General features: G+C 46.0%; 1 protein-coding gene across 1 annotated transcript; it reads left to right on the top strand.

Moving 5' to 3' along the window:
• Positions 1–8656: 8656 nt before the first annotated feature.
• Positions 8657–13405, top strand: LOC101830960 (sepiapterin reductase). Its single transcript, XM_040737325.1, has 3 exons — positions 8657–9071; positions 9437–9727; positions 11940–13405. Exons 1-3 carry the CDS (start codon positions 8765–8767, stop codon positions 12128–12130), a joined length of 789 nt encoding a protein of 262 aa, XP_040593259.1. The 5' UTR covers positions 8657–8764; the 3' UTR covers positions 12131–13405.
• The last annotated feature ends 687 nt before the right edge of the window (positions 13406–14092 follow it).

The following is a 14092-nucleotide window of genomic DNA, read 5'->3' as shown; positions in this document are numbered from 1 at the left end:
ACTCACAGGAGTTAGCTCCTGACTACACTGGGATGTTGTGACAAAATGCTGTGTTCCATGGAACCCCAGGACCTGGACTAACATCCGTGGGAGTTAAAGATGACATCATTCATCACATGATCCGTATTAGGCCTGAGACTTCTCACCAAAGTCTGTGATCCCAGAGACAGTAGACTGATATATTCAAATCATCAAGAAAATATTTCTGTTCCAGAACCCTAAGACAACATGTGAAAGATGGAGCCACAATTAACACCCTAGGCTCTTCCTCTCAAACAAAATGCCTCAGTTTTGTCACTTAAAAACAACAGAAATGGTTTGCTTGTGTATCTGGACATTCACAAGATAAGATCAAGTACCTGGGGCCCGAGTGTACACCAGGACTGCACTCTAACTCTAATTAGTACTTTGTGTGTATTCTCACATGATCAAGGAAAAGCATGAAGTCAGTCTATGAAGCCTTTTCTTAAAGGCCACATGTTCTGCTGTGTGACAAACTCTAGTGCTCCTGGGTCCCCACTTGTTACTACTGTTATATTAGGATTGAAGATTTCAACAGTGACTCTGCATTACACAGGCACATATTTTCACACACACACACACACACACACACACACACACACACACACACACACACTCCACCATCAGATATGATCCAAATCGTGGTGCTCACCCGGAGGAGACTCCTTCAGGGTCAGCTGATGCACCTTGTACATGAGCTCAATGGGAAAGCCAGCATACCTAGAGTCTTTGTTCATAAAATTAAACTTGCATCAGAGGGTGGAGCCAGCAAACTGTTTATAGGAATTAGGTATAGAGAGCTTGGAGAAGTCAGGAATCGGGATAAGGAGATGTACCAGGAGGAGTACGGGGTTCTTAGAGATTCAGGGTCGTTTCCTTGGGATAGACAGAGAGACACTTTGCTTGTTGGGTGTCAGTCCAAATAGGAAGGTGAGCTGATTGCTGCTCCGCATCTAAGAGTTTGCCGGCTCTCTTTACACTTTCACTTACTCTGTTCTTGAATTCTTTTCTGCTGCCCTGTTCAATACATAATATCCAATCAATGGCGTCTGACTATTTCTTCTGCCCTTGCCAATCATGACCTTGAACTGCCATGAAGATCCTAAGATAACCACCAAGCAGGAGGCTTCCTGCCAAAGCAGACACATTGGTGCCCTTCCCTAAGAGACCATCCATTGTGGCCTGTCAGTCCTCTCAACAGGAGTCCACATGACATGGCATGTACTCAGAAAGCAGCTGAATAAAAAGGGAATCACTGAGGGACTTGGAACGGGTGGGCAGTGAGATCAGGGGACTGTGCACCAAGTTTTTGTACATGAATGTAAATGGTGCCGTGAGAATCTTTTATAGTTAATATAAACTGATTTTTAAATGGTGAAAGAACGAATAAGTCTAGATAAAATGACACACTACAATAGAGTATTTCAGCTGCTCACTGGTGGACCACACCTTTAATTCCAGCACTCGGGAGGCAGAGGCAGGCAAATCTCTGTGAGTTCCAGGCCAGCCTGGTTTACAGAGCAATTACAGGACATCCTCCAAAACAACACAGAGAAACTCTGTCTCCAACAACCAACAGAAACAGTAAATTTTTCTAATAAAAAATAATAAATGCCCAACATTGTATCCCAAACCAAGGAAGAAGGACGGTAGATTTATTTAAATTCAGAGAAACAATGTCTCTAAACCCTTCTCAAAGAGACCATCCACTGTAGCCTGAAAGATATTTTTGAATGGCGAAAGAAGGAATGAGTCCAGGTAAAATGGCACATTAAAATAGAGTAAAGGTCTAATATAAAAATTGTCCCACATTGTACCCGAAACCAAGGAAGGAGGAAGGTAGAGTCAGTTGAAATTCAGAGAAACAAAACCTCTAAACCTGGTATCTATGAACTACAGGGCACTCACTGTGTTCAGATTCACCAACTCAAGAATTGAATTGAATATCCAAGTACAACTTTCTCACTAATATCCAAATCTCAATTATCTCCAACCAGCTAACAGCTTCTGCGCTGTAAGGACTGGAGTCAGCCTCAGCCAGAGCTGTTAGTGCAGAGGAGTCTGTCATTGTGAGGTCACAGAAAGAAATGGACCAATGATGGTTCAGCACACCTCACTGGTGTTCTTACCTTCTGTCACCAAGGACAGGAGGGCTAGTCTGCTCAGTGAGGCAGTAGGAGCCTGATAAGACTGTCTACACTCAAATGACTGTCCCCAGTGTGCCCAGTGAGACACTTCTTCCTGTAAAGTCAACTTCCCCGGGTTTCACAAGTTTTCTCAAATGATGTCACCTGGTGGGAACTGTGTCCAAATGCTTGTTTTCGGGGGACATTGACACCCAAACCTTAACCAGGATGTGTTTCACTTTTATTATGGAAATAAGTAATCATAAGAATAACAAAGGGCCCCACAACATTGACCCTTCCTTGGTTATGGACTCTGACAGTCTCCAGTTAGTAGGTGCATAGTGTTTTGTTTTTCTTTTGGACCCTAGCACCCTATGACAAGGTTGTAATAACTCAGAATGTCTGCGCTCTAAGTTTCATGTTTTCTCTAAAGACAGATTTCTGAATCCTATATGATGATTATATTGGGATGTTGTAACAAAATAATGTGGTCCTTTGCACCCTAGGGCCTAGAACTAACATCTGTGGGGATTAAAGATGACATCGTTCATGATGCCCATTAGGCGTGAGATTTCTCACCATAGCTCAGGATCCCAGAGGCAGTAGCCTGATATGGTCAAAATGATCAAGAAAAGACTTGTCTGCAAGAACCCTAAGATAACCCATGTGGGTGATGAAGCCATACCCTGTCACCCTAGGTTCTATGATTACTCAAAATACCACACTCACACACACACACATGTCCCCAAGGACATGAAAGCTGGTCTGGTCTCTGGGACAGAATGGCCCAAGGAGGTCCAATGTTGGCCTCAGTTAGCTTCTCTATACCTCACATGACTCACTTCCTCCTCCTAGGTTTGATTTCCCAGTTTTTCCACAAAATTAAAAACAGGGAAGGTCATTGCTAGTTGGATTTCCAAAGTTGAATCAATATTTAAACACAGGATCATTCCATGGACATTTGACATCTAAACTCTAACACACACCATCTCATGGTTAATAATTTTAAGTGGAATCATTTGAAGTATAACAGGCTGCAGATGTTGTCCTTTACTGCGTTATGGACACTGTGTATCAGCTGCTATGATAAAACCTCATGACAAACAACAATTTTAGGGATATTTATTCCACTTTCACTTCCCAAACATAAGCTACCATAAGTGGAGTGATGTGACTAAAGGTGTGTGCTACCTTATTCAACCAATTCTATTTGTGTGTTTTGGTTAACCTGGATCTATTTAGTCCAGAATGACCTGGAATATGATAAGTAAGTCACTCTGGCCTTGAATTTATGATCCAAGCGTTCACATTGGAGCCATAGGACACCACACTGGGTTTAGATCTACTTGTTTATTACTTAACTCCATGTCTCCTAAAACCCAGACTGGCCTCATACTGGAAATATATAGCCAAGGCTGGGCTGGATGTTCTGATCCTCCTTCTTCTACTTAGATGGTAGGATCAGAATTTCAAGGTGTAAGGAGTGTAATGATGTTGACAAGTGTTAGGATTTCAGCTATGAGCTGCCATGCTGAGCTTGGTAACTTTTTGTCTTACCATTATATTAGTATATGGTTGTTTGTGTGTGCATATGCATGTTATGATGCACAAAAAAGAAACTAGAGGAAAACATGAAGGAGCCTATCCTCACTTCCCTCAATGTAGGCCTATGGTTCTGAACTCACATTATCAGGCTTGGCAGCAAGCACCTTCACTCACTGAGCCATCTGGCTGACCTTCAGGTAGAACTTCCAAGCTTCTTGTATAAAGCTGAGTGTGGTGATACATGTACATGTTCTTACCACTCAAGACACAGTGTGCTGTTACTTGGTGTGGACTGAATTTTGCCCTTCTTGCTTTAACCTCTTGAGTAGTATGTTATTAGCCTTATTATTTGACCTATACACTTCTTTTTGAAAACTTTGTATTTAGAAGCAGCTTCAGAATTTCCAAAGTTTGGAATATGTGAGAGGGAGAAACCTGGGTCAGTAAAGTGCCTTCTGTGCAGGTGTGAATACTGGAGTTCAGATTCCTTCCACCATGTTAAAGCTAATGCAGACTGGTGGATCCCTGAATCTCACTGGCCCGCAGACTAGCCAGTCTGATCTCCAGGTTGTGTGAGATTCCTTGTCTCAAAAGAGAAGGTGAGGAGAGACAGAGGAAGACACCACAGAGATAAACTGTGACCTTCACATATGTACATAATTCATATGCACTCGTATGTCCACACATGCACACACACAGGCTAGGCTGGTGTCCCGGTCCAGTATTCAGATCACTGAGGATGTGGAGTCAAGGTAATCAAGACCAGCCTTGACTACATTTGACTCCAAGATTAAAAACCCCAAAATGGAAGGAAATAATGAAGAACCCCTGGATATCACTCTTTTAGGTTTCCTCAATATTTACATTTCTAAGTATTTATTTTGTATTCTGTGAAACTTCCTGACATACGTAACAGACATGACTCTTTATGACAAGAACATTCTCTGGAGAACAGTTTACCAGCCCAATGGGCACAAAGACAGTCATTAACCTTTAGTGTTTTCTGTGCTTGGGATCAAGCGCAGGGCTGTGGGCATGCATGACCAGCCCTCTGCTGCTGAGCTCCGCCCCAGCTTTCGTCTTGAGGCAGGCTCTGAGGCTGTGATTGAGTTTGTGCTCCCCTGCTTGGGCTTCACAGAGCTGGGCTTGTAGACTTGTACACCTGGGTAGTTAGTACTTTCCTGTTGTGTGATAAACACCTTGGCCAAAACAACATGGGGAGCAAAAGTTTTATATTGTCTACAGCGTACAGTTTTTCTCTGTGTGAAGATGTGGTGGTCTGAAGAGTAATGGTTCCCATGGACTCATGTGTTCCAATGCTTGGTACCAGGGTGTGGCACTGTTATGAGTTGTGGCCTTGTTGTAGCAGGTGTGGCCTTATTGGAGACTGTGTGTCACTTGGGGTGAGCTTTCAGGTTTCAAAGGCTCAAGCCAGGCCCCAGGTCTCTCTCTCCTTTCTTCCTGCCAATCCAGATGCAGAGCTCTCAGCTTCCTGTCCAGCTGTATGTTTCCTGCCATGACAATAATGGATTAAACCTCTGAACTGTAAACCAGTCCTAATTCAATGTTTTTTATCAGAGTTGCTTTTGTCATGGTGTCTCTTCTCAGCAATAGAACACTGACTAAGACAGAAGCAGAGACAGGGGCTCAGAGAACCTGCAAGATGGAAATGAAGCAGAGTCTGGAGAAAAGAATCTACCTGACTGGCTTTCCTTGGCTTACTCAGCCTGCGTTCTTTCTTTTCTTTTCTTTTAAAGATTTGTTTATTTTTGTGTTTTAAGTAGATGAGTATTTCCTCTTCATGTATGTCTGCTCTCCCCCAGAAGAGAGAATCTGATCACACCATAGATGATTGTGAGCTATCATGTGGATACTGGAATTGAATCAAGACTTCTGTGAGAGCAGACAGTGCTCTTAACCACAGAGTCATCTCTCCAGCCCCTCAGCCTCCTTTCTTATAGAACCCTGGGCTGCCTGCCCAGAAGTGGCTCTAACAACAGTGGGTTGTACTCTCCTGTGTCAATCAAGAAATTCCTCCAGAGAGTTGCTGGAAAGGCAGTCTGATGGGGACAATCCTTCATTTTGTCTCCTTCTCTGATGACTCTAGTTGGTGCTGACAAAAAAGTAACCAGCACACAGATCTGGGATTGTGACAGTTCTCTACTATTGCCCTTTGAGTCTTTAAGTTTGGTAGTGCCAGTTGCTTCCACCAACAGCTTTTGGGCTTGTTGGTTTGTGACAGCCACATGAAGACCTTTTTAATTCTTTAAAGGAACTGGAGAGATGGCTTATCAGTTAAGATCATAAACATCACGGGACACTGCATCCTATAGCCCGACACTTACAGATTTTTATGTGATTGAGTGGGGCTTGTTTTTAGGGCTATTGTAGCTCAGGCTGTCCTGGAACTTACGATGTGGCTGAGACTGGCCATGAATCTAATCCTCCTGCCTCAGGTTCCTGAGTACTGGAATTCCGGGCAGCCTCACTGAGCCCTTGCATTCTGTTACATTGTGAATAAGATTAAACCACGCTAGAGAGATAGCTCAGCATTGAAGAGTATCTTGTTGTGGAATATTCCTATACTGTGTAAAGATGTGTTACTTGATCCTGCATTTGTTTCTGTAAAGGTGTGTTTCTTTACTTTATGCTGCATGTGTTTAATTATGTAAAGGTGGGTTTCTTTAATTTTTGCTACAGTTGTTTAACTATGTAAAGAGGTGTTGCTGTTTCACTTCACCATCCTAAGGCACCTGTTTCTTCTAGTACAAAGCTGAACAGTCAATAGTTACGGAGGCCAAGGAATACATAGGATGAGGACTCTAGTCTGGGGGAGAGAATGAAGAGGAAGAAAAGAAGGGAGGAAGAGAGGGACATGTCCTGTACCAGAAGCCAGGCATCGGCCAGCCGGCTAGACAGAGTAGGACAAACAGAAGAGATAAAAACCATGAGTCAAAACATACATGAAGAGGCACAGCTTAAGTTCTAAAAGCCAGCCAGAAATAAGAATAAGACAAGACCGAAGATTCCTCACTAATAAGAAATCTCTGTGTCGTGATTTGTGAGCTGTTGGTGGCCCAAGAGAAAGCCTGTTACAGCACATGCATGTTTCTCTTCCAGAAGACCACGGTTCAATTCCCAGCACCCACAAAGCAGCTCACAACTGTGGCTGTATCTTCAGTTCCAGAGGACAAAAAGCCTTTTCTGCCCCACAATATGCACTTCTCACATGTGGTCCACAAACGTACATGCAGACAAAACACACATACACATGCAAATGATACATAAAATGATTACAAGAGATTTTCAAAACATATAAATATATAGCTTACTTTCCTTTAAGGATTCTTTTTCTTTCCTTTTTCTCTTTTTTCCTCTGTGTATTTACAGATGCTCCTGTTCATGTGTGTAGGGATGAGGGTGAGAGGCAGGGGTGGTTGTGAAGGCCAGAGGACAATGTGTTTCATTCTGTGTATCCATCTTTAAAATGTTTTCAAAAGCACATTCTTTCCCTGGCTCAGAAAAACTCAACAAATAGGCTAGGCTGGCTGGCCAGGGACTCCCAGGGTTCTGCACTGCCTTCCCTATGCTGGGATTACAAGTACCGCATCACCTCACTTTTATTAAAAGTATTTTTCAAGACACAGACTCTCCATTTCTCTGTGTGTGTGTGTGTCTCTCTCTCTCTCTGTTTCTCTCTCTCTCTCTCTCTCTCTCTGTGTGTGTGTGTGTGTGTGTGTGTGTGTAAAGAGATAGCTATAAAGATACATCCAGTTTTTCTAGGAGAGTTCTGGCGTTCAAACTTGACAAGGCATGCTCTTCACTGACTGAGCTATCTCCACAAACACCCCATGCCTGCCCTTTTTTTTTCTGTATTGTGTTTTGTTGTGTGACAGGGGCTCATTTACTCCACCTGACCTTGAACGCATTATGTAGGTTGGAAGCTCCTTCAATTCCTTTTGGAAATCAGATAATACCAAACTCAGGAGACTGGTGGAAACTAAGAGGTTTTCACAATATGCAATTCTGCAGAAAGGGACTCCAGCATACAGACAGGTCACAAATGGCCAAGGTGCTGCTTTGGCACAAGACAGTGGCTTTCATAAACATACTGAGAGACATTCCTGTTCTCTCCTGCAGGCTTGTAGGACTTGCATCCACTAATTCCACATCTCATTGGCCAGAACAAAATCCTCATGCAATAAATAATTTGGGACTTGAGACTGGCCCCTTCTGATTGGCAGCTTCCTTGATGTGATCCAGCTGAATTACTGAACACAGCACTTGTACCTTTCTGAAACAAAAGTTGGTAGGGGCTAGGTGGGGAAGAGTGTCTTAGAGCAATCTGCTTGTCTGTCACTATGATCAACTCTAGCTCACGTCATATTGAGTAACAGTCTCTTTCTTACACCCCCTATCCTTCCCTGACATCCCCCAAGTGCTGGGTCTGCAAGTGTGTACCACCACGCTAGTGTAGGGAATTTTTCGTTACTGTTTGACATTATAAAGTGGTTTAACACGTTCTTGACAAGGCCTAAAGGTTGCTGTCGGAAGCTCCCAAGGAATCAAGGTGTATTTTGACTGTTAGATGGATCATTATCTTGTTTATGAGATTGTTGTGACCATGGGGTTTCTCTTCCCATGCCCTCTTCATTTTCCCTTGGGGGAGCTGCTGTGCACTTCTAGAGAAAGCTTCTGTCACCCAGAGTGCAAGGGTACCCCAAACTCTACACAGGTAAGGAAGGACTTGATCCACTGCTGCTGCTGGTCACTTCCTGGTATGCCCAGCGTGATTGAAGACAAACCAGTCAACCCTGGTGGAGGAAGCTGGTTCTGCAACTGGTGGAAACTTAGCACATTGCAGGAGTTCAGCTTGTGGGAGTGGCTCAAGTGGAATCAGGCTGCTCTGAGGTGAGGACTGGGATTTCCTGTCAGATCATGCCTCCCTGGCTATTGGTGGTTCTCTTCACCCAGACACTGGTGAATGCTTGCCCGCCCTTCTGCTACCCAATGCCAAGGCTAGGCCCGCCCCCTTTCGGTTTAGTGGCTGTGTGCTCAGCTGAGCTCCAGTCATGGAAGGAGACGGACTGGGCCTCACTGTGTGTGTGCTGACCGGGGCCTCCCGAGGCTTTGGACGCGCCCTTGCCCCGCTGCTGGCCCGGTTGCTGTCGCCCGGTTCCGTACTGCTTCTGAGCGCACGTAGTGACTTGGCGCTGCTGCATCTGGAGGAAGAGCTGGGCACACAGCATCCTGGCCTGCGAGTGGTGCGGGCAGCCGCCGACTTGGGCACCGAGGCAGGACTGCAGCAGCTGTTGTGCGCAGTGCGCAAGCTCCCCAGGCCGGAGGGGCTGCAGCGCCTGCTGCTCATCAACAATGCAGGTAAGACTCCCAAACAGACCAGAGCTAAGGACTCTCACCAGTGGGTCGTCCCTAAAAGTCCAGGCTCCAAGCGGAAACAGGATGTCCCTGCAGGGTTAGTCCAGCCTCCTTGTCTAAAGCTCCTGTGAAACTTTCTCATTGCCTTGAACAGTGCCTCCTGGTGGGAGCGGAAGTCAAGACATCAGGTCTCAGAACTAATCCCCCTGCTTTTCTAAAGAGGTCTCAGACAGGTGTATTCTTAGCTTGCATTAGCAGTGTCTGCAAATCTGAGATAAATTGGAAAAAGAGATATGAGAGAAACTGTGGAAGGCTGAAGAGAAGAGAGTCCCCGCTGCTGTGTCATATCTTCCGTCCTGTTTCTTCAGGTACTCTTGGGGATGTGTCCAAAGGCTTCCTGAACGTGAATGACCCAGCTGAGGTGAACAACTACTGGGCTCTAAACCTGACCTCCATGCTCTGCTTGACCTCCGACACTCTGAAAGCCTTCGCAGATAGGCCTGGCCTCAGCAAGACTGTGGTTAACATCTCATCTCTGTGCGCCCTACAGCCCTTCAAGGGTTGGGGGCTGTACTGTGCCGGGAAGGCTGCCCGAGACATGTTGTACCAGGTCCTAGCTGCTGAGGAACCCAGTGTGAGGGTGCTGAGCTATGCTCCAGGTAAGTGGGTGATACGTCCATTACTGCCCCAGACATGGCTGGTACCTTTCTGGGGTTGGAAAGATGGGGAACTTGTCGATATTCTCAGAAAGGAATCTAAAGAATATATTGTTCCCTGCTCCCTTGGCTCCTCATCATGCAAGGAAAATACAGACAAAGAGGTTAGAGCTTTCAGAGACAGAGGTACTCAGCATTAGGAATTGCCTGACTAGTGCGTGGTACAAAACATCCATACCTGTGTAAACAAATAAATTACAATTAAAAAGCAAAAGGCTCCATTACCTTTATATGTTTAGCTGTGTGTTTTTCTCCCTTAAGGGATACTATTCATCCATGTCTCCCCAAAACCTAGCAAACCTTCATGTAGGCCAGCCACAATAAATGTTCAAAGACAAGCAGGAGACCTTGTTGAGTGGTGAGCATCCCAGGCTGAGCTAAGCTGGAACTCTGAATGGGGTGGGAAAGGGGTGCTGGGATGAATAAGACAGGGTCCTCTTCTCATCCATGTTACAGTGTAGGTGGTCATCTGATGCCTTCTCTTGTCTCACCAGCCTGTTAAGATGCCACTGTGCTGGGGCCTTTCTTCTTGCCTGGTGATTTCTGTAGTTAGAAAGTAGCAATATATGGAGGAATGTGTGAGCAACTCAAGGGTGAGATCCAGGTTTCTGTTCCCCTTAGGAGGAGGTCAGGATCCTGGAGGCAGGTGGGATAATGGTCTGTCTACTACTTGAGTGGCCGGGCTGGATTCAAACTAGCATCTATCTCTTGATCTACCTGGGTCTCCTCATATTACCTGGCACTGCCCTTCACACACATCCATGAAATTGCTTGTTCCTGCCCACCTGCTCTGAGCTCAGCCTAGACTCATTCAGACAGCAGTGATCACATGTAAGCCACAGCTAGGAGGGAAGCTGATTGCAGATGAGCCCAGAGTTAAGTTAGCTCTCTGGAGGCTGCCTCAGAGATCGTGGAGGAACTAACTAAGAGGTTTAGGTATTCCCTGAGCCTGTAGACAAGCAGGAACCTCTCTAGTAAGAATGTTCTAACAGGTTTCCAAAGAGAGAGGTGTCTGTTTGGACAGATAGCTTGCATGTCCCCAGAGGTGCTCAAGGAGATAAAACTGGGCATGGTAGAGCACTTGAGAGGTGTGAGCAGGAGTTCAAAGTCAGCCCTGGCCATACAACAAGTCAGAGGCCTGTGTGGGCTAAAGGAGATTGTTTCTCAAAATGAGACAGGAGGGCAGGCTAGAGGACATTCAAATGACGCAAAGTGATTCTTCATCCAGTCCTGGGTTCCACGATTTTTCTGTCCGTGAACACCATTAAAAGTTTACACAATTCCTTGAGGGCTGTTTATTAGCACGAGGAAGACACTCTCCAGAAATGCAGTAAAGTTTAAAAAGGTGGTTTGTGACAGGTGTGTGTTGTGTTTATGGGTATTTTGTCTGAATGTGTTTCTGTTCATCACATGCAGTGCCTGCAGAGGCCAAAAGAGGGCATCATATTCCCTGTAACTGGAGTCACAAATGGTTGCGAGCTTCCATGTTGATTCTGCAAATCAAACTCTGGTTTTCTGCTAGAACAGCAAGGTCTATCGACATGGAGCCATGCCCTTTTCCATCCCCTACACCAGCTTTTTACTGGGGATCTGAACTCGGGTCCTCATGCTTGTACACTGAGTACTTTACCAATTGAGCCCCCATCCAGGGCTTTGAGGACCCATGTGAATCAGCAGAGGGCAGCAAGATGAATTTATCTGAGGGTTCGAGAAGGTGACGAAACAAGGGGAAAGAAAGGTTATGGTATAGACCTGATTGAGATCAAGCTGACGTCTCACCTGGTCCCTGGTTGGCTGAGGTGGAGTGAGACACCTGTGGGGTCCTATTTTCTATTGATAGAGTGGGAAAGTCGGGAAGAGGTGTCACGTGGGTAAGAGATGATGAGCTTGATTGTAAACCACCCTTAATAGACTTTAGCTTTGAGTTCAGAACTCAGTAGTCATGTGAGCTGGGCATGGTGGCTGTCACTCATAATCCTGGTCTTTAGAGGCTACAGAGGGGAATCTGGAATTTCAACAGAGACAATAGCTGAAAACAGAAAAACGAAAAAACAGACAACATAATGGAGCCTTGGGCCAGACCTGACTCAGTTCCACCCTCCACACACAGTGGGATCTCAACCTCTGTCCCTGTCTTGAACTTTCCATCCACTAGGTCCCCTGGACACAGACATGCAGCAGTTGGCTCGAGAAACCTCCAAGGACCCAGAGTTAAGGACCAGACTGCAGGAGCTGAAGTCGAAGGGGGAGCTGGTGGATTGTGGGACCTCAGCCCAGAAACTGCTGACCTTGCTGCAAAAGGACACCTTCCAGTCTGGAGCCCACATTGACTTCTATGACTGTTAAGACCATGTCCTGCCACAGAGACCCCTCCAACCTGACCTGACACAAATATAACCAATCAGACACAGCGGGCAGGGAGTGGCTGGCACTACCAGTCAACAGATGGCTGGTGAAGGCCTTGAGAGGGGTGATGTGTATTGGAGTAGGATCTCTATCCCCAGGAAGAGAACTTTAGAGCTGGGAAGAGGAGGAATGCTGAAACCCTGGGCAGAGGGGTTGACTGTCTTGTCTGTGGGGAGAGCAGGATGGGATCTGATGTGGAAAGAGGACCAAGAGAATCACATTAATGCTCCTTAATTGTTTACGACTGTTCTGATGCCTTCTTCCTCTGTATCCACTGTTTCCCCTTGACTCTAGTCCAAACACATCGGTATAAGGCAGATGTAATAATGTGGGTTGCCCTTCATGGATGCCTGTTGACCTCCTCTAGAGGAGTGACACCGCAGTTCCTTAGCTAGGGTATCCTGAGAACCTTACTGTCACTTCCAAGATCACGACCAGAGAGCTGTCTGCCTCCTGGTGTCCAGGCACAGTGGTAAGTGTAGGTCCAGAGTCAGCAACATGGATCTCCCAGAACGTCTATGCCTTTGCCATGCTTCTGTCCACACTGACCCGCTTTACTTAGGTTCTAGAGCTGGTCAACAGGTGTCCATTCTCAGTACTCCCAGTACAGCAGACAGTCCTCAGCATGAGTGCTGGGATTTCCAGTTCTACCCCTTGCCAACCTGGCAGTGCTGTAAACAGGCCCTGGCTGCTGTGGTGACCCCTAATGATACCTCCCTGTGGCTCATGGTCTGCTGTGTGGAGGATGAACAAGGATCCATGAAGGAAGTGATGAGAGATTTGAACCGTGTGCAACCTATAATTATGGTTGGAAGCTCTGCTGTGAGACTGGTCTGTAGACAGCCTTTAACAAGGAACTCAAAGTTCCCAAGCATCTAAATAAATAAAAAGACTGTGCCCAGCATCTGCTGTGTTAGGAGACCTGGTCCTCCTTGTGCCCAGCAGAGGGCACTCTGGGGCTGTGCAGTGTGGAAAGATGGGACTTCTCCTTCCTGCAGGGTATGTTACAACCGCCTGGGGTCCTACAGGATTCCCCAAGGTTGAAGGGGGTGACTTCTATCACCTGTCCCAGTGGAGTCTTTACCCTCTTCTGGAATGGAAATGGCTGGGTTCAGACCTCTTCTCACCCGCTGGTAACCCACAACAAGTCAGTCTTCTGCCTCTGAAAAGACTGTGTATTACAATGCATTTAAAATAAATAAAGCACTGCACACATCCCTACGGGTAATCAAGAATGGCCTAATGTTTGCAAATGTTTGGCACTAAATGCCCTATGGTTGAGAAAGACCTGTTGCCTCTTTTATTATTGATAGACAAGGAGTTCAGGGAGGAATACCACATGTGTCCACAAGGTGGCAGGACTTTCTCGTGTCTTCTGATTACAGAGGCTTTAGAGTATTCTAAGTGGTCTGTCCTCTAGACTCACAGGGACTCAAAGAATTAAGGGATGTCACAAAGGGATAGATTCACTCTCCTCCACAGGCCCCAAGGCCACCCTAGTGACCTACAACCATCTCTGCCCACAGGGATTTCCCCAGCATCAACTCCAGCCCTGGCCTCAGTGTCTCCAGACATTCACAACTGGGGATTTTGTGCTGGCCTCCAGGGCCTAGCCATCTGTCTCCTAAAGTTCATAGCCTGGCATTAGCCAACCCACACAAGAGCACATGCAAGCACACACATAAATACATGCCTGCACATGCGCAGAGTCCAGCTGCCCGGTGAACAGGGCTGTGGATTAGCCAAAAGGCAAACATGGTTTCTCTTTGTCTTTGTTGTCACTGAGCTGGGCAGTTTTTGTTTCTGTTTAATAGTCTGAGCTAGGGGCCCACAGCTGCCTCCTGAGGAACTAGGGCGGGAAACATGCCAGTCTTACTCCCACAGAGCTGTGATATCTGTGCC

The sequence above is a fragment of the Mesocricetus auratus genome, unplaced genomic scaffold (genome assembly GCF_017639785.1).
Source record: "Mesocricetus auratus isolate SY011 unplaced genomic scaffold, BCM_Maur_2.0 Super-Scaffold_100676, whole genome shotgun sequence".
NCBI lineage: Eukaryota > Metazoa > Chordata > Mammalia > Rodentia > Cricetidae > Mesocricetus > Mesocricetus auratus.
Note: the sequence above shows the minus strand (reverse complement) of the source record. Positions and strands in the feature narration are given on the sequence as shown.

Coding starts and splice junctions, on each gene's coding strand:
- LOC101830960 (XM_040737325.1), top strand. CDS start 8,765: ATGGAAGGAGACGGACTGGGCCTCACTGTGTGTGTGCTGACCGGGGCC. Junction 9,072..9,436: donor GCTGCTCATCAACAATGCAG/GTAAGACTCCCA, acceptor CTGTTTCTTCAG/GTACTCTTGGGGATGTGTCC. Junction 9,728..11,939: donor GGTGCTGAGCTATGCTCCAG/GTAAGTGGGTGA, acceptor TCCATCCACTAG/GTCCCCTGGACACAGACATG.